The 20937-nt window shown below is 28.6% G+C and overlaps 1 protein-coding gene across 2 annotated transcripts in view; it reads left to right on the plus strand.

Annotated features, from left to right (window-relative positions):
* The window catches only part of LOC107449724 (nuclear pore complex protein Nup93), a 45185-nt gene that overhangs the window by 21398 nt on the left and 2850 nt on the right, over positions 1 to 20937 (plus strand). For both annotated transcript variants that reach the window (XM_043039586.3, XM_043039585.2), the window contains exons 14-23: positions 2003 to 2194; positions 2805 to 2925; positions 4815 to 4887; positions 5922 to 5966; positions 6131 to 6247; positions 7172 to 7290; positions 10650 to 10767; positions 11959 to 12042; positions 12131 to 12201; positions 13118 to 13178. In XM_043039586.3, coding sequence (XP_042895520.1) covers positions 2003 to 2194; positions 2805 to 2925; positions 4815 to 4887; positions 5922 to 5966; positions 6131 to 6247; positions 7172 to 7290; positions 10650 to 10767; positions 11959 to 12042; positions 12131 to 12201; positions 13118 to 13178 — 1001 coding nt within the window. The remainder of the gene's footprint in view (positions 1 to 2002; positions 2195 to 2804; positions 2926 to 4814; positions 4888 to 5921; positions 5967 to 6130; positions 6248 to 7171; positions 7291 to 10649; positions 10768 to 11958; positions 12043 to 12130; positions 12202 to 13117; positions 13179 to 20937) is intronic.

The raw sequence follows: 20937 nt of genomic DNA on the forward strand, positions 1-20937 counted from the left end.
TATTTTTAAAGTTAGGAGTATCTTTCTTTTTTCTCTTACTTTATGCATTACACTTTTTCCTTGTAATTTGGGTTCGATAAAACATCGATTAACAACACTTTTTGGTTGATCCGGAAAACCGGGAAATTCAGACATCCGGGATAGCGATGGTCCCGAGCATCCCGGATAATTGGTTCTCTACTGTATAAATATACAAAGGATGAAAAGAAAGAAGTGAAAAACAAGAAAATTAATAAGTTTTATTTATTGCGCATAAGCTGAAAGTATATAGAACTCATAAAATAAGTTAAAAATATTAATTTTATAAATTTTTAATTTTTTTTAATTAATTTTCAATATTAAAAAAAGTTTAATTTTCATATATATATATATACACTGGTTATCATAAATTAAGGAAAATTCACAAAAATCGCGATAACTCAAGAAATTACACATGGAATTTTATGAAACTTACCCACAATATACAACACATAGTAAGGTATTAAACAACATAAAAAGAAATTATCAGACATTAATAGTAGTATAGAAATTAGCACATGTATAAAATAAACAAATTGGAAGTATCGGTTTGCAATAGAAAAAGTACCTTTAATATGGAATATGATTGCCTCTAGAAGCAATACAGCACAAACAGCGATGTGTGATGCTTTCAATTATGCGGTCTATCAGTTCAATAGGAAGTGAGAGCCATTGCTCTTGTAAAGCAGTTGCAAGCGTGGCAAGGGTCTGAGGGGGCGGATTGATGGCAGATACACGCCTCCCTAGAGCATCCCAAACGTGCTCGATAGGATTCAAGTCCGGGGATCGAGCTGGCCACTCCATGCGAGTAATTGTTTCCTGTTGAAGATAATCATCAACAATGCGAGCTCTGTGTGGTCTTGCATTATCGTCCTGTAACAGGAAGCAATCACCAATTGCCCCGGCATATGGGCGCACATAAGCATCAAGGATGTTGTCTCGATAAACCTGAGCATTCACGGTTCCCCTTGGAAAGACATGGAGGTATGTGCGCCCTCCTAAGGATATGCCTCCCCAAACACAGACACTGCCTCTTCCGTATGCATCTTTTTCACGGATGTTTGATGGATGATAACGGGTCCCAGGTTCTCTCCATATCAAATAACGTCTACTGTCACTTTCTAGACTAAACCTGGACTCATCCGTAAAGAGAACAGGCCTCCATTGATCTGACGTCCAGTGGACATGTTGTCGGGCCCACTGCAAACGGTCTCTCCTATGGCGTGATGTGAGCGGCACGCAAATGGCTGGTCGTCTCGCATACAGACCACCTTCGTGGAGCCTTCTGCGCACAGTTGACGTTGACACCAACCTTCCGGTGGCTGCAGCAAGAGAGGATCTAAGATGTGTCGGAGTAGCGGTTCTATTCCTGCGTGCACTTAATGTCAAATATCGGTCATCGGCACTGGTCGTAACAGTTGGCCGTCCTTGACTGAACCTCCTAGATGCCGAATCTGTGGTTTGAAATTGCCTCCAAAGTCTATGAACCACAGATGGACTCACATTTAGCCATCTGGCCACTTCTGATTGACTCTGCCCTGCCTCTAGTCTCCCGATGGCTCTCCATCGTAGTTCTTCAGGCAAATGATGCCTAGAGGTCATTATTACGAATTGGCTATCTCAGATTTTCAATGTCGCAATCACAGTAAAATTTGTGTGCTTTCTCTCAAACTTGGACTTTTATGCTCCAGGCAGATGACGTAAGCCGAGTGCAGCGCCACTAATTTGCATATTGCAATTTTACTCAGCTACACTTAGTGGACAACATATGCAAATTTTGCACGGTTTGGCTTACTTTTGAAAGAGTTATCGCTATTTTTGTGATTTTTCCTTAATTTATGATAACCAGTGTATATATATATATATGAAAATGTGTTCGTATACATAATTCCTTGCATATATAATATTAGATGATTAATCCTTAATTCAAGCAAATTTAAGTAAGCTATGATACTATGTTTTAATTACTCTTTTTTATCTGCAGGTGAATCACATTTCAATGCATACAATCAACCATTCTTATATTTTCAAGTCTTATTCCTTACTGCTCAGTTTGAAGCTGCTATTGAGTTCTTATTTAGGATTGACTCACTAAGATGCCATGCTGTACATATAGCTATTGTACTGTACGAACTTAATTTGCTGGCTATTCCTGCAAGTTGTAATGCTCCTTTGTGTAAGTAAGATTTTATTATTTCATTTTTATGTCAACCTAGAGGTAAATGTAACCATGTAACCTTCTAGTGAAAAAATATTCTGTAAATCATCTAATTTTCAAAAAAAAAAAAAAAAAAATTATATATGTATGTGTATATATATATATATATATATATATATATATATATATATATATATATATATATATATATATATATATATATATATATGTGTGTGTGTGTCCTTGCTTTAAAACTCAATTTAATAAATTGTAAGAAAATACCCAAAATAAAATCAATAGGAACATATGGATCAGTGATTTATTTAGAAAGATACCAAGTGAAGGAGTGAAATTATCAGTTTTTTTATCAATATCAGCAGGAAATAATAGTTCTACATTTGAATTAATTATTGAATTATTTTTATGCTATGAAAGTTTTCTTTAAAGTGTAAATAGTTCTTTCGAAATAAAAATTAAATCCAAAAAGTTTTATAATAAGTAATATCTTAAAAAGCCCACAAAGCTAAGCTTGTAATTAATTAATTATAATTTTTTTTTAGTTTTGATTATTTTTCAACTTTTAATTTGTTTTACTACGATATTAAATTTTAATTTCTTTATCTTTTAGTGTCCAAAGATGGTAAGGCTCCTATGAGAAGATTAAATTTATCGAGATTGCTCACGATGTACACAAAAAAATTTGAATCAACAGATCCCAGAGAGGCATTACAGTATTTTTATGTTCTTAGGTAAAATTTTTGTTTTAGGTGTTTTATTTCTTATTTAAGTGTTTTTTTTTTAAAATTTCTTATTTTATTTATTGCGTTTTAGATGTTTTATTTCTTAACTGTTTTAGTATATCTTTAGTTAACTGTTCACTAAATCATTCATATAGCTGGTCATGAAAATCACTTGTATAGTTGTTTGTATGAATCATTTATATTGCTGGTCTTAAAAATTAAGTGTATAGCTGGTTGTAAAAAATCTTTTGTATAACTGTTTATATGAATCATTTCTGAAACAGTTTAAATGAATCCCATTGTAAATCCTTCTTTGTATTAAATATGTGTTCTGAAAAATTGCTTTTTTTTCTAATACTTTTTTTTGTACAGTTTAGAAGTGTTGGTTATAGTTGTTAATAAATAATTCTTCTTAATTTTTTTATTTTGAAATGTTACCAGTTGTGCTTGCATAAATTCTCTCTTTTTTTCTCACTCTGGATTCTTGCTATTTTCTCTTACTTTCTCGTGATGTTTGTCGTTGAAAAAATATGGATTTCCTGAATCCATGATACCCTAGTTACCTTTCCTCCCCTTTTTGTTAGCTTTGTTTTTCTTCTTTTTGCATTTATCTCATGTATAGATCCTTGCATGTTTCAATTTTGTTACCCTGAAACTAATTTTAACTTTTACACAGTATAGCAATCCAATCTGTTTTGCTTGATGATGAAGCAGACAAAGAAAACTGTTACTTACTTTTTAATATTACTTGTTTAACCATAAACATTTATGGTTAAACAGACATAGATTTAACATAGATTTTTTTAACATTGATTTATTTAAACATAGATTTTTTTTACAATTACTTACTGGTTTTAGATTTTTTTTTTTTTTGGAAATTTATTATACATTTTTTGTAAATAAACTTTCACTTTCCCTGAAGTTAAAGAAGAAAGAAATGATTTTTTTTCTCATCATTCATAAGTTTCCTAAAAAGATTAAAATTAAAGATCGTCAATATTCTCTGATAATAACAACACTTATGATAGTCATTGGGAGACTGGATAAAATATTAGGTTATTTTCTTAAGTATTTAAAGCATTATTATTATATGTTAACTATGATTATAAATTCTGGTAATAGTCTATGTGGAATAAAAAATACAATTCAAAAAGTTGTATTTTAGTTGCAACATTAAAAAAATAGGTTTATTTTATATTCATAATTTATGTGTAAGTATATTATTGTTATTAATTTTGTTTTTTGTGTTTTAGAATATATTGTTCTTTTAGGCTTTGCATTTTATATGTGTTGATACATAACATTTCTACTAGTTTGACATTTATAATAATATGTTTTAATTATTTTAAATGTTGCACTTTCATTTAAACATAAGGAGAATATCTTTATTCAACAGTGCATGCCAAATATTCAAAATTGCTTTTCAGAAATAATGATAGTCAATATTTCAGTCATACTCCAAGTAAATATGTAAAAGCAGGCATTCATTGAAGAATATTAAAATTGGTCAGATATCAGTGACATATAGTGATTTTGCCCTTTGTTTAATGATATAGTCTCCTTTTGTTTAGTTATATAGTCGTCTTTTGTTTAGTGATGTAGTCTTTTTTTGTTTAGTGATATAGTCTCATTTTGTTTAATGCTATAGTCTTCTTTTGTTTAGTGATATAGTCTTCTTTTATTTAGTGATATAGTCTTTTTTTGTTTAGTTATATAGTCTTCTTTTATTTAGTGATATAGTCTTATTTTTTTAGCGATTTTTCCTTTTCCCACAGTTTCACATCGTAATTTTTTCTTTCGTTTTTTTTCCGCAAATGCAAAAACTATTTCTGGAAATATATTCTTTATCCTATTCTACAAAATGATAAAATGTACCATACAATATGAATTTTTTTTAGAGACTTAAAGAGCAACAGAGGTATCAGTCTCTTTATGGCTTGCATCAGTGAACTAGTTTTGGAGACAAAGGAGGTAAGAGAGGAATTTTAATATTAATATGTTTCATTTTTTGTAAATTGAATTATTAAGTACAAAGTTTTATTATTATTTTTTAATAAAAGTTTGCTGACTTACAGTTTTAATTATAAATATACAGAGGAGTCGGATAAATATCTTCGAGTGGTAGTCTTTTAATGTATGATTCTTGGTTTAGTTATTCGATTTATAGGATTTTTACTCACCGCTACTTCTAAATAATTCAAAGGCTTATGTGATGTGCCCCTTTGTTACAGTTTAGCCGCGTGGAGCCTTTTAAAAAGTTGCAAAATTAACTAAAAATCTGCATATTTTACTCTGTTGTTCTCTAACGCTTTTTAAAATATTTTTTCAAATCCGGATCAGTTGGCATCTTAGTATATAAGATAAATCTCTGATGCTTATAGAAAATTAATCACTACTCTAAAATGTTTTCAATGAATTGACTAATATTAAGATTTTAATTAGTAACATAAACTAAATGGAATAAAATTGTGCACAGTTTTTTATGTGCTGTATTTTTATGTAATTTAATTTATGTTGTAATTTACAATAAATTCATTTGATTTCAATCCCTAAATCCTACATATTACAGTTTTAATTTCTTATTGATCTTTATCTTGCTGCGATTGTATCATTATGGTGTTTCCACTGCTACTCCCCATGCTGTTGCCTTATATATTTAAATATATATATATATTTTCTCATTTATTAAATTTAGAAAAGAATGATAAACTTAAATTTTTTTTAAAAATCTAATTTATGTTTTAAAAGCAACTGAAGGTTGTTAATCTAAATTAAAAACTTCACATAATGATGTCAAAAATTTTTCTGTTTTGAAATTTAACATAACTATTTTAGTGAACATGTATATGTTTGTGTATTAGACTTGAGCATAAAATTTTTAACTAGTATATTAGCTCTCTGCACAATATTTTTTTAATTTATGTATGTATATTTTTAAATTAAAAAGCTAAATTATTTATTACTATTGAATTTGATAGTAATTTTAATATTGTTTTACATTTTAGTATGAAATGTTGCTGGGAAAAATTGAGCCAGATGGCTGTCGAAAAGTAAATATATATATTTATATATTTTTATTTGTTCAGTTTTACTTTTTTTAAAGTTTGACATTTGAAAATGTATCTTAAATACTGTTCGTGTTTTTATTTTTAATTCTTATTTTGTTACCTGCATTAGATTGCTGCTTTAATAAGTTTGCTTTAAATTCTTGTAGCCAGGGGCAGTTGATAAGTTTTTAACTGACACACAAGCAATAATCGAAATCGTTGCTACTGACAGTGAAAGCAAAGGACTTTATGAAGATGCTATTAAACTTTATGACCTAGCAAAAGTAAGTTAAAATTATTTTATACAGAAGCACTGTTTATATGTTTTTCAGGTGGCCAATATAAATCAACCCATGAATGACTATGTAAAACTGAAAATGAAGCAAATTATTATATATTGATTATGAAATAATAATATTGATAAATGTAATATTGTTGTTAATTTGGCATCCAATATTATTGATATAGAAAACAATAGAGACAGACCCCCTTTTGTTCTAAACTGGTACTATACAGTTAGAGGGGGTGGGAAATTCGTTTTTAAAGTTCCACTTTGAGTTTTTCGAATCATGGACAAATATTATATCAGGGCTTGAAACTGACAGTGATTCATATGTCCAGGACCGCAAAAAATCTTAATGTTGACTATAGATCCCCTGACCAGCAACGTAAAAGAATGGTACGTTTGTTTTGTTTCTGAATTTTTCATTTTGTATTTTGGTCTGTGTTACTGTTACAAAACAGCACATTTCCTCATACTAGTAAACATTACTCATTCTTAGTTTAGTAATCTTTCATTTAAATTCACTTTATTGACTTTATTTTTATTAAAAAGGATCTAATTGAAGCTTGCTAATAGACCAGTTAAAATGTGTATGGAGTGGTAATATCTTTTAGTCTCTAATCCATATACTAGTGACCAAATTTTCTTAATTTCCATCCCTGAGATCTATATACTTAAAGAAAAGGATCTATAACGAATAATGAATGCTTTTCCTGTTGTACAAACAAATTATTTTGACATTGCTTCAAAAATGAACTGAGACAATGTATAAATGAAAAAGGTATATAAATGGGAAAAATTTTTGAATACAAAAAAATTGTTTTTTTTTTGTTACCCACAATAGCTCTTTGTGTTTAAGTAGCATTTGTTTTACAAAATTTTATAATTCTTGCATCCAAAAATGTTTACAATTTTGTATTTTTAGAAACATGAAAAAGTCATAGAAATTTTAAATAAGCTTATGTCTCAAGTTACACCAGAAATGAATGTCCTTGGTTCAAATAGGCAACGACTTGAAAACATAGCTTTAAGTATAGCTGAAAGGTAAGTCCTTAATTTAACAATAATTTTTACTCTCATTGAATTTATTCTAACCAAAGCGCACTCTTGTTTAAGATTTGTTGCATTATATGTTTTTATTGTCTTTTAAATTGATTTATATTTTTCAAAATTTTTTTTTTTTAAAGTAATTTTATTTTGTTCCACTTGCGTTTCTTTTTAAAATAATGATATCTATATGAGTGAAATGTAATTTTTTGACACATTAAAGAACCAACAATAAGAGCTATTCCAAAGAAAAAAATGCAAGTTTTGATGCAATTTTTTTTCTTTATGTGCAACTTAGATTTCTAAGAAATTTCTTTGCCAAAAATTTGTATTTTCACCATAGATTACGAGGATATTGATCAAAATTTTCTAACTTCTGAGAAAAAATGTTACTTCAAATACATTTTCTATTTTTTTTTTATATAGTTGCTATGAATGTACAGTAAACTCCCGATTATAATCTGCAAAATTGAGTGGCCCAACTAGCGAATATTAACAAATTCACAGATAATCCGCAAAACGCTTAAAAATGACACACATCATAAATTTTTCAAATGTGTATGATAAATTTTTATATCTTTTATTGTCTATAATCTGCAGTTTTCTTCACATTTTTTTTTTGCATTTTTTTTTTCTGTATGAACAAGCCTATCACCTTTTTTTGTTTCTTGGTGTGGAAAAAAGTACACCGAAAACAATGTTTGAAACACATGGATTAGTTTTTACAAAGAGTTACGGTGTGTACACGATTTTTAGAAACTCTTATCAGTAACAAAACTAGTAATAAACAAAGGGCAACAATTATGAAATCACGCATATGGCCTGTAAATTATTGAAACCCCTGATTATTTTTCCTTCAGGAATATAAGTGTACCAGTAGTTGTGTGGGGACCATACTTCTTTGTTAGTTATCCATTTTATAACTGATAGTAGTTCCAAGAACGTGTTACATGTTGGGTAGTTAAATGACTGAGGATAATTCATTCCTATTCATCATATTAAAGCAAGACGAAAAACTTGATATCAATATCATTGCTTTGAATAGTAACAATACGATCCAGAAAAAGATCCTGCTTTGATGGGTGCCGAATCTACTCATTGATATTTGAACTTCATCCTGCATTTACAGTTCGACAGCTGTTGCACGACTCACGTTGTTTTGCTCTTTATGACTGCCTTGCCATTTTCTCCCTTTCAATGCTCGTTTTTACTTAAGTATTGCACTTGATGCTGCAATGTTTAAATGTAGACAAATTATTTGATTGATTGTGAACACTTGGGCTACGAGCATGAATGTTTGCTACTACAGGGGTGATTGTATTCCGGAGGTATCCCGGAATTCCGGGTTTTTCATATTATCCTTACGGGTGCAAAAATTAAGTTCAGGGCATATGATTTTTCTGGGAATATTGCGGAATTCCGCGTTTCTCAAGACCGCTGGTTTTCGAACTTTCTCTAATCAAAAACTTATATTTTGACGTATTATTCCCGGAATTTCTCACTCTAAAATCCAAATTTTGAAACTTTCGCTAATTTGCAATAACGAGACACTTATATACACGTGATTCTTCTTCCATTGGGCAGAAATCCGGCCATTGATTCTTTTGGTTTGGCGGATTTTCCCAATTTTGAATATTTAAAACTACACTGGAATCCGATTCATATTCACACAATTTGAATATCAAGCATCGAATTTCGTATTTACCCTATTTAAAAGTTACACATTGCAATTCGTGTTCACGTGGTTTAAAAATCATACTTTAAATTCTTACTTTAAATCGTTTAAAATTCGTATTTACGTAATTTTAAATTAATATAGTCACGTGATTTTAAAATCCAATTTCACGATTCATATTCACGCGATTTTGAAAATCCAACATCGCGATTACTGTAAGAACTAAGATTAGTTACTATAAAGATGTGATATTCATCATTAGTAGGTAATTTAATTATAAATCTTATTGTAAAAAATTATGATAAGTGTAAAACATGTATGATAATTAAATTTACTTATTTTTTTGCACAAAAATTTTTCAGGGTTTTTTACTCTGTGACACAATCACCCCTGCTACTATGTTGTTCCCAAAACTCTTAAAATAGTTCCATCTCTATGAATTAATTTATTTTCAATTCTAAATACTTTGTTGTTTATCATTGCAAAAAAAAAAGAAGGTGAAGAGCGGATAATCCGCCCGTGGATTATCGGGTGTTTACTGTACAGGTGATTTTTCCATTTTTTCAAAAATATTCATGCCTCTATGTATTTTCTAGTGTTCAGCTTTGTGTAAATTTCATTAAATTTTCTAACAGTCATATTTTTACAAGAAAGGAAAAGAAAATATTAAATTGATGTATAAATTTTATCATCTATTAGATATTTGCTTTTACTTCTAAACTTAGCTCTTTTATTGAGAGTGTTCTCTCAGAGCTTATTATTTATCCTCTGGGAATTCTGCAGCAGAAATAACTAAATTTTAATTATAAATTGTGTCATGCGTGCTAAGATTTTTTTGCAATTTCAAAATTATGAAATATATATTCTTATTCAACATATTTTTTGTTGTCTTTGTTTTTTAATTTCAGATAAAATCAGTCAAAATAAACTTTAGTGCAGTGATGCCCAATCCCTTTGATTCATTTCTCCGTTTTCCCTATTTCTTAAAACTCATTTACCCATCAAAAAGCGCCAAACATAGATTTAAGATTAAGATCATTTTTATATAACGATGCTTAGAAATAAATAATGGTGTAGCAAACCAGTTATGTGATTAGTTACTTTTTGTTTAATAGGATGTGTGTAATTGTTTCTTTTTTATTACTACTTCGATACAGAGAGTAGCTCTTGCAAAGGCAAAATGAAGGTCCTTTTCAACTTTCAATCTATTTCTTTAAATAATTTTCGTTTGTGAATTCATTGAGAAGTCTTACTCGTAAAGATATGAATAAAATGCGAAATAATGCTTTGATAGCTCTTTCTAACATCAGTGCAGATAAGTTCAAAATTCTGGGATTGATTTTGTTTCAAATACGTCTTTTGCCTGGATACTTTTTCCGTCCAAGAAATTCATCTTACCAATATCAAAAACTTTCTTAACAGCAAAACTAACTAGATTTAAAATTGAAATCAACTTCTCATTTGAAAATTTAGGAAAGCGTACCTTAAATTAAATTTCTGAAGGGGTCCTGTCTGCAGTAGAAATCATATGTGTAATCAGACTAACCTTATTCCCCATTGGTTGGAAACTACTACCATAGTATATAATATTTTTTTCTACTTATTTTACAACATTTATAGCATTACACATTACCTACTTAAACTTCAAAAATATGTGATGTCATGATGAAAATATTTTCAGGTACAAAATTCAGGGACATTCTGCAAATCCAGAGACCTCAGCTACCTTTTTCCTTCTGCTCGATCTCATGTCATTTTTTAATTTTTATCACAAAAATCAGCATACTCAAGCATTAGATGTAAGTTTAAATTTATTTTTAGGTTTCAGTTATTAAAGTTTAATTTGATAGTACTATGTCTTAATAGAATTTGTGGAAATATTTGAAAACAGGAGGAGATTGTGACATAATATTCAAGTGGTCTTCAAGTTGCGGTGTGCGATGCAGCTTCTGTTGTTTATCACTGTGCTTTATAGTTAATTAGTTAGATATATGTCTATATGCTGTTTTAGTTCTATGCACTGTGCAAAAAAATAAACGGACCACCGTGACTAACTTTTTATCTAATGATTGGATTTTCCGAATCTAGGACTCAATATTAATGGTTCAATAGTGTGACCAAAAAAAATATGCTAAATAATTAGTGAAGGCGATATTTTAAGATGCGAAATCAGACACAAACACCTACTTTCTCTGAATAAACATACCTTTTTTTTTGTTGACAGATTCAAATTTCTGAAATATAGGGGGGAGCCACAATCTAGAATATATGGCTCAAAGTAAAAATCCTTTAATGTTAACTTTATTTTCTGAATATTTTTTAATTATTTGATTAATAATAATATTTAAGTATTTCAAATCAAATTACAATAAAGCGACATGATGTGATCGCAATTGTTTATCTGGTACAATTTTGCCACTAGTTAGATTCTTTTCCTCAATTTATTGTATTTTGATGACTTATTTTAATTATATTTAGGTTCTTAATGACTTGGTTTATAAAATTCGAATATTTTAAATTAATATTTATTAAGGTAATGTGTTTGCGATTGTATTGCATTTGAATTGCGCACAATTGTACATGGTACAATTTTACGTACATTTGAAAATAATTTCTGATTTTAAATAAGATCACATATATTAATTCATTGTATATTTAATAACTATACAATGAATTAATATTTAATGTTTTTTAAACATGTAATAATTTATTTTGTATGTAACTTAATATTTGTAACGGATGCATTAACTTAGCGATAGATCACATGGTAAAATTTTGTGCGGCGTATCTTTCTGAAATTACAGTATGTGCTCATATGTAAAAAGTTTACAAATAATACATATTAAAAAATAAATAGAACATTAGAACAACTTAACAGGTGGGCAAAAGGGATTAAAAAAAGCATTAATTTATTTGTATTATTTTGTATTTATGTTTTTTAATATTAGTTGTGTATTATGGTTAAAAGTGATGTATATTCAAATATTTAGATGATAAAAGCTCTGAAACTCTTACCCTTTAACAATCAGGAGGTGGAGCAAAAAGTAACTGCGTTTTCAACGTATTCAGAAGAGGTATTGTTTTATGTTTTTCTGCTCTCAACCCCAAATTACATAGATATATTTTTGTGATAGAAATGATAAAAAAATCTACATTTTATAGGTGAGACGGAACTTTCCTGATATTCTTTTAGCCACTATGAATATCCTTTATGCTGAATATAAAAGGGCCAAGTATGTTTTTTTGTTTTTTTTTTTGTTGTAATAACTATCAAATTTACTGACATTTAGTATTCTGTGTTTACTACTAAATAATTCTTAAAATTTCTTTAGTTTATCTGTATATATTATAAATTTTGACTTATTATATATTTTATTTTTAATTTCGAAAATTAAAGCTATTTTTTAAAAATAATTCTAATCTAAAATCTTTCCCTAATTTTTTTTATCAGCCTAGTAAAGTTGAATTTGCCTATAACAAGTCTTGATTTAATGAGAACCCAGATTTAATGTAAAAACCAGAAATACTTGGTACAGTGTTAAATTATAACATCTATACTGGTATACAACTAATCCCTTCATAAAAATATTACTTTTTGAAGTTCTTTGAATTGACAAATTCCTTTTTGATATTGACGATGTATTTTGGGAATGCATGTTATCTGAAGAACATTAACTCAACAGGAAGACAATAAAACATTTCAACGCAAATTAACAAACTTATTTTGTACTCTATTAAAAAAAAAACAGATTTAGTACTATACTTTTAATTAATCATATATGGACTTTTATAATTTGTCCAGGAACTTGTTTTTCACAAGCACTAGATTGTAATGAGTGAATTCTGCACTCATGTTAAGCGAATTTGACTGCATTGATTAACGAAGAAATGTTTTAAATTTTTGTCTAATCAGCATGTAAACAAATTATAAAAAGCTGTAATATTGCAAAATGAGAGAAAAATTTTTTTAAAACAATACTCATGATGAATATTCAATTTCACTTTAAAATTAAGTTAGATTTTTCATTTTGACTTTGAATTTTTTGCTATATATGTGATATAAATTTTTTATTAAGTGCTTTTTTGAATACTTAATTAAATCCTTATTTATTTATTATCTATGTTAAAAATTTAGTTTTATTTATTCAGGCAATCAGGTACCAGCAATCAAGATTCCAGATTTTTAAATGAAAATGCAAATAAAGAAAAGGTATTATTTTTTTCTTTTTTAATTCTTATCCTTTTTTGAGACATGTACTTATACTAGCTATTTATTTTGTTACTTTTAATAAAAATGGGTAACAAGTTCATTACATGTTACCCTTGAAATTTCTTACATACTCTAATAATTTCTTATGTACCTTCTCTCTCCCTAAATTTCTTTATACAGTGCTGGAAAAAAATATAAAGCCTCTGAAAAAAGTGATAAAACGCAATATGAAAGGATTTATATAGTTTTTTTATTTCACAATACATAAGCCGGGGTCTGCCTAGGTTTTTTTTAAAAGGTACCTATTTTGTGAAAATTTAGAAATAATTTGGGAAAATTAAAAAATCAACTTAACATGTACACAATATCATTTTGATTAGTATTTTACCAAGAACTCAGGACACTTAGCATATTGAGATAACAGTATACTCAGATAAAATAACAGATTTTTAATATTAACATACTGAGACAAGTTTTGACGTTGAACTCGGTTAATACTGAGTAGTTGTAAAAATTAAATATTTATAAGTATAAATTAAGACAAAGATTTTTAGCGATGAAAAAAAGAGAAAGAAATATATATTCAATCATAAATTTATAATCTGCTAACTCATAATAAAGGACAATTGTACCACAAAGTTTTAAAAGGCATGGTGGAAAATATTAAAATTTGCTTTTTAAAAAAAAGTATTTTGTGAAAGTATCGTTTTTCATATAGTTAAATTTGTGGAAGTACTGTTTGACCGAACGGTGAATTTGTGAAGGTACCTCTAAACGGTAGTAAATTTGCCCTGACAGACCCCTAATAAGTAAAGTAATTCTGCTTTCTGTCATAGAAACATTAGTTACAAAAACCTATATGTTCTTGGTGAGGCAGTGGAGATGTAATTTTTTCGGCACAGTATTATTTTTTCGTAGTATAGCCATACATTATGAAGTAATAAAATCAGAAGCAAAATGACATTAATAGCAAAATGTATTACACATTACTTTATTTGTCATAATAAGATTTCAACACAAAGTAAGTTGGAGTATGAAGTCATTACAAGTCATTTGTTTTTTATTACATCAGTAATCAATGTGAGATCATTTGTTTTTTAATACATTTATCAACCTCGCATTCGTGGGCTCAGATAGAGTTCGTAAAGTGCTGATATCAATATTGTTCTGAGACATCTTGGTTGCATCAATCAAATCCGATTTGCTCTTGAATTATCAACCAGATCTCTAAACGTTTTTTACTAATATGCCCTAAAGATTTTCTACCAGATTTAGATTATGGACTTTGAGATGGCCAATCATGGGATTTAACCTCATTTGCTTTCCTCCAGGATATACTGTCAAACCTCTATTTAACGAAGTCGCGAAATCCCGATAATAAGTTCGTTATATGGAAAATTCGTTAAATAGAAAAACGCCTTTAGAAATACTTGAACAACACAAAACAAAATTTAAATTCATAAACACTAGACATAATTAAAATAGCAATGGATACACCGTTATCTTGTAAACTCTATTTATTTTATAAATCTTAGCCATAAAAGAAATCTGTATGGAAGAAGCATCGAGCAAAGCATTATCCAATGTTACACTATCATGCTGCGTACATTTTTTACTAAAAATAGCTAAATTTATGTATAAAATGATAGCTGCAATTATTATGAAAGTAATTTTGAACATACATTACCACATGTGGTTTAATTGTTACTGATTAAATCCGTTTTGTCCGAGTTTTCAGTTTGAAATGCAGACAGAAGGAGAAAGGGATTTTACTGCTTTCTCAAAAAGTTAAGTGGCTGCGAAAATCAATTCAAAGTCTAAATGTTATAACCCCTATAAAATCTAAATGTTCTGAAATATTTCGGGAAATAGGGAAAATGTATCTCAAAGAAAATTTGTTAAATAGAAAATTCACTTCGCTATTTGGAAGTTATTTGATGAAGAAATTTTCAAAATGTTCTTGGTTCCTCGAAAAAAATCACAAATGTAGTTGAATATGAAGTATGGACTGCTGCATTGTCCTATTGGAATATCCAGTCTCCAGTTGTTGTTAGAGGAGGAACAAGCAATAAATTATCTATCAATATATCCTGATACATAATTAAATTCATTTCAGTTTGTAAAAACATAATTTGGAATTTCACCGCCCGCAGTAAAAATGGCCCAAATCGTGACCATCATATCGACATTTGGAAAATAAGTGGGGTTCAATTCGTAAGCCGTACCAAAAATATCGACAGCCATCTGGTCCATCCAAATTAAACTTCTTTTCACCAGAAAAGACCCAATCACTCCAATTCATACTTTTCTTAAGATGTTTCTTTACAAATGCTAAACAAGCATCTTAGTGCAATTTAGTAAGCGAAAGTTTTTCTTCAAATATTTTTAAATTGAATGTTGGAATTATTACTTAAATGATTTCTAACCGTAACAAGCAAGCTTCCAGATTCGACTTACTTGCCTTGATGATTTTTTTTTAACCTTCCAATAAGCTGCTTACTGCCCTACCTTTCGGGATTCTGAAGTAACTATTCACTGCAGCCATGGATCGTCCTATTATTTTTGCAATTTGAGAGCCACTCAAGCCCATTTGTTTAAAAGCTAAAATTCTACCTTGTTCACCTCCTGTTGAATGAGTTCCTCTTGGCATTGTATTGAACGTGCTATCTACTAAATCTGCTTTTATACAACTCTGATTTGCTTCTTTTACTGGAGCAAACTGCTTTCTCATATATTTTATGCGTGACAAAGACGTAATTAGCATCGACTTTGTACTTTTTTCCAAGTTATTTTTCAATGATTATGTCAATTTTGCCGTAATTGAAATAATATGCTGTACAGTCCGCAAAAAAAAAAACGAATCACCCTGAATAACTTTCGTTCTAATGATCGGATTTTCACGAACTAAGTGTCAATCTTAATGGTTCCTGGGGGTGACCTCAAATATGCTAATTAATTAGTGCTAACTATTAATTAAGTTACGAAATCAGACACAAAAACGTACTTTCTCTGAATAAACATGCATTTTTTTTTACATATTTGGATTTCTTATCTTCAAAATATAGGGGGTAGCCGCAATCTGGGAAATGTGGTCCCCATAGTTTGGTCAGGAGAGCGATTCAAAGTTCGTACCCCTTAATGTTAATTTCGCTTTTTGCGTTTTCAGTCATATTTTCAAAACTAATGAAGCAATTCAAAAAAAATTTCACCCACTCATAAAACTCATTTACCCAAAGATAATTTCATGCAAAAAATAATTTTTAATAATTATTTATTATTTTTTATTATTTAATTAAAGTGAGGATGAAAAAATATTGAATTATAAGGTATGAATTTTTTTATACCATATTAATCTACATATTTTTCAATTGAAAAATCTAAAGTTTCAACTGTTTTTATTTATTAGAAGCTGAGAAAAATGAAAATTAATTATTTTTAAAAAAATAATTTGGCGACAATAAAGAAATAACTAATTGGGGCTATTAATATTAAAATGTGATAAACTTGGGAGGAACTTGACTTCGCGCGCGTAGCGTAAAATTTCATTCATATTTTTTTCGCTAATAATCGTTTGCTAATCTTTTTATTTTTATTTCTTTCACACTATAAAATACGATGTTTCTTTTTTAGTCATTTAATAATTTATTTGCAATTTAGTAAAGAATTTTGAATAAAAAACACTTTATTCAACAAATGTCTAGTTTTAAAAAAGCGTGCTTCTGATAGAATACACCAGATTGTGCTTATTTAATGTGATTATTTTTTATTTTTTTTATTTTGTTTTTCAATAACTGATACAATTTCAATAATATACATACGTATGCATAGATTTGGAATAATATGTTTATCAATTTCTTGAATATATATTTTATAAATATTAATAAAAATACGTAGTCAACATTTTTAAACATCTCTCACAACATCGCAAATTTCTCAACATCTTATAGGGTAAACTAAACAATGAAGGAACACTTAAGCTTAGCTTGCCTTTAAAAAAAATTCATAAAAATTTCAAAATTTGTAATTTTAGCTAAATGATGGTTTCGACATATTTGTTATTAAATGCAAATTATGTAAAAAAAGTTAGATAACTTACATAATATTGTTTTAAGCTTTTGGTGGTTTAAATAATAAGTAGTAAGATGACCAAGTGAAGGAACAGTTCTTACCAGTGAATAAGCACTAAATTTTCCAGAGAATGAACACTTAATTTTGATAATGTTTGATGCTCGTTAGGAATCCATAGGCCACACAAATGTCTAAAAACAAGATTTTTCTTGGAATTACGACATATAACCATAGTGGAAAATTTTACTTTTTTTTTCAGTCATGGAATGGAAAGTAAAATATGTTTGAATACATAATTTTAAAAAAATGTTTTTCTTTTTTTTCTCACAGTTTAATAGCCCGTTCTAAATTATGAATGTTTATCATTGTGTAATCTGATGATGTTTTTTTATTATTATAATTCGATCATTTTTTTGTTTAATCTTTTCCTCATATTTTTCAAGCTTTTTTTAAAATCTTTTTAAGTATTTTTTTTCTCTTCGTCATGAGTAATTTATTTCTTTTTCTTTTGATTTAACCTTCCTCTTTTTTCCAAATTTTTGGCCAATGTAAATGTATCTTCGAAATTTCTTTTGATTTTCCAGTTCCATTTCAAGAATTCCTCACTGGATAATAAATGAGAAAAAGGAGTTTCGAAGTTTGAGTAAAACCCATCTCTCATTGACTTATATCTAGTAGTTACTTATGAAACCAATCGTTTTTGCAACTAACAATTCCTCAAGAGGATTTATCTCAAAATCGGTTTTCAAGATACTTTCATTATTAATGTTAGTTGTCTCAGCTTCAGAGCCAAAATTTGATTATACAATTGTTCTTTTTGAAATAAATTCTTCAATATTGAGAAAAGCGCAGGCTATTGGATATTTGGGAGATTAAACTTTTCTGTCAATGTTCCTTTAAAAATTTGCAACATAACTTGTGAGATTTCCTTCTCAAGCTTCTGAAGAAATAGCGCATCGTTACTCTCGAAGCATGTGTTTTGTTGATAAGTTGTCTTGCTCATTAACTCTTGGTGCCTGTTTTGCATGCATTTGTTACAGTCAACGTTTCCTACATCGAATGAAAAAATATCGCATTTCATAAAAGCATTTTAACTTCATCAGTTGATGCCTCAAATCTTATTTAAAAATGGATGTAAAATTTTCTAGACATATTGTTTTACAATTCTTGTTTTCAAGATCTAACGAGATTTCCAAGAATTACGTGGAAAACTAAACCAGAAAATTTGTTTTGAGGAACAAAACTTGCTCAGTTTCAAATTGATATGAGATTTATACCTATCCAGAAGAAGCAAAATTAGGAATTTGATTGCATTTTTAATTAGCCATGGGTAGAAACATTTGCAACATATTTGTAAAATGTTGCTGCGGTCATCGTTTCATTTCATGAATAGCTTTTTCCAATGAAATATGTAGCAGGGACTGATTCTGTAATATCTCAACGAATTCTTCTGCAAGGAAAAACTACCAATGGAGGTACTTTTTCTTTCCTAGGTATTTAAGAATATAAATCCTTATAATTTTTAGGGCCAAGGATTTTTCCCGTTTAAGGGCAGTATTCAACTCTTGTTTCATTCGCATTGTAAATGCAATCACTTTATAAAAGGATGCCAGGGCTACTTCCCTCCTAAAGATTCTTCTGAAGTTCTTAAAACCAGTATTTTGAATATTATTCTCCAAGGGAAGTTTTGCCTTTTGAAATTATCTTCGCACTGCACTGAGTTATCGGTGGATGTCGCCTTAAAAAAACTTCACCCATTTTTCACCTAGATAATTGTCTTTAAATGGATTTTTCATACCAGTTCCCTTTAGGACATTAAAGACGGCAATAAGATAATAATTTAGCTAATTATTGGCACAAAATCCTGCAAAGAAATTTTCCTTTCAAGCTTTTATTATTATATTTAGTTGTTATATTTAGTTAATAAACATAGTTTATTAAGGTGTCTAAAGTATGATGTAATAACTAATCACTACATTTATAAAGATAAATAATAAATTAATTATTATTATAATTCTTTAAATAAATTTAGCAATTAAATTTGCATATTTAAATGAAATAGTTATAGGAACTATTCATACAGCATTTAACTGAATTTTAGGAGTCCTCTATGTCGCTGAACTACTAATTATCCAAGTAATATCATATTTCACACATACTATTCATTCACTGGGAAATCTATTCTCAGTGAAGGAACATGCCTGTTCCTTCACTGGTTAGAAGTTTTTTTTTTTTTAACATAATTTTGATTTATAATATGACGAAAGGTACAAGAAAACTAAAATTTTTCTTTTATTTTCATTAACTTGAAAAAATCCCAGTAAAGGAACACTTGTTTATACATTGGTTTTTCATCGTTCTGTAATCCAGTTAATAAACACCCCCTAATCTCAGTACTTGCTTATGTTATGATGCTTAAAATAAATAAAACGTAAATTCAATGGCCATATTTTGAATTCTTTTTTTCACAATGAAAAGAAAAAGCATTATTATAGGCAATTAATTGTAGTTTAAACGGATAACAACAAACACTGACCTTATAATTTTGTCAAAGAAACAAGGCGTTGAACAGATACTAACAAATTCAAAACTTTTTCCAGAGACGACTCAAAGACCAGATAACTAAATGCATTGTTAAAGAACTTCCTATTGTTAGGTAGTAAGCTACTCTTACCAATCAATCTAAATTAAAACGTTTAAAATCTTATTTCTAAGAAATATCTATGAAATGCTCCTTCATTTGTTGGTTTACCCTATATCATCCTAATCTTAAAAGAAATTTCCGGAAGTGTATCGCAGAACTATTTTACCAACTATTTAATAAAATTTTAACATTTTAAAATTCTTATTCTTTTCCATTTTACGTTTATTATTTCTTCATTAATATACTAATAATTTTTTAGAACTTTAATTTAGATTTTCTTTAATTTAGGTTTCCTTTTCAAACTATAGTCAAGTTTTTTTTAAAGAATTATTGTCTGCTAGCTAAGAATAAAACCTTGTTAAGAAATTAAAAACATTCAGCTGTTTAAAATTATTTAATGCAAAACAGCTTATTATTTACTTAGCATACAATTTTTTTGAAAAAAGAATATAAATTATTGATTGTCTTTTTTTTTGTTTCTTGTGACTTCAACTTAGATTATCTAAAATAGTGTTGATGTTTTATAAGTCACTACAAAGAGGATAAAGATACCGAACATAAAAAGCTGTGGAATACGTAGCCAATTTTTTTAGTGTCTTAAAATATCTCAGTATCTTAAATGTCGTCCTACTATCTTAGTTGTGAAATTAAATTTTTAATTTTCTGACCACGTCTGATTCACTAATTATTTCATTATATCTTTTACTCTTTATGATACCAAGTAGATTTTTTTTTCTGATAATACACTAAACTATTTAGTTTAATTTTTTACTTTAGCATGATTTCCAAGATATTATTGTAGTATAATTTGTTATCAGGAAAATGCCTTATTTTGTTAATCAGGAAATACTAAAAATTGAAATTTGTAAGGATTCCGAAGCTGTGCACACAATACACAATTTCCGACCTTATTTTAATAAAAAAAAATTTAAAAAAAAAAACGTGGCAAGTAGGCTAACATACTTTTTACAGAAACTGTGAAAACTAATTTTTCCTATATTTCGTCAAAAGAGGATAAGAATGATATTGCTCCAAGAGACCTACTCA

Source organism: Parasteatoda tepidariorum, chromosome 7 (assembly GCF_982258835.1).
Source record: "Parasteatoda tepidariorum strain Cologne lab strain chromosome 7, Ptep-v5.0, whole genome shotgun sequence".
NCBI classification, from domain to species: Eukaryota; Metazoa; Arthropoda; class Arachnida; order Araneae; family Theridiidae; genus Parasteatoda; species Parasteatoda tepidariorum.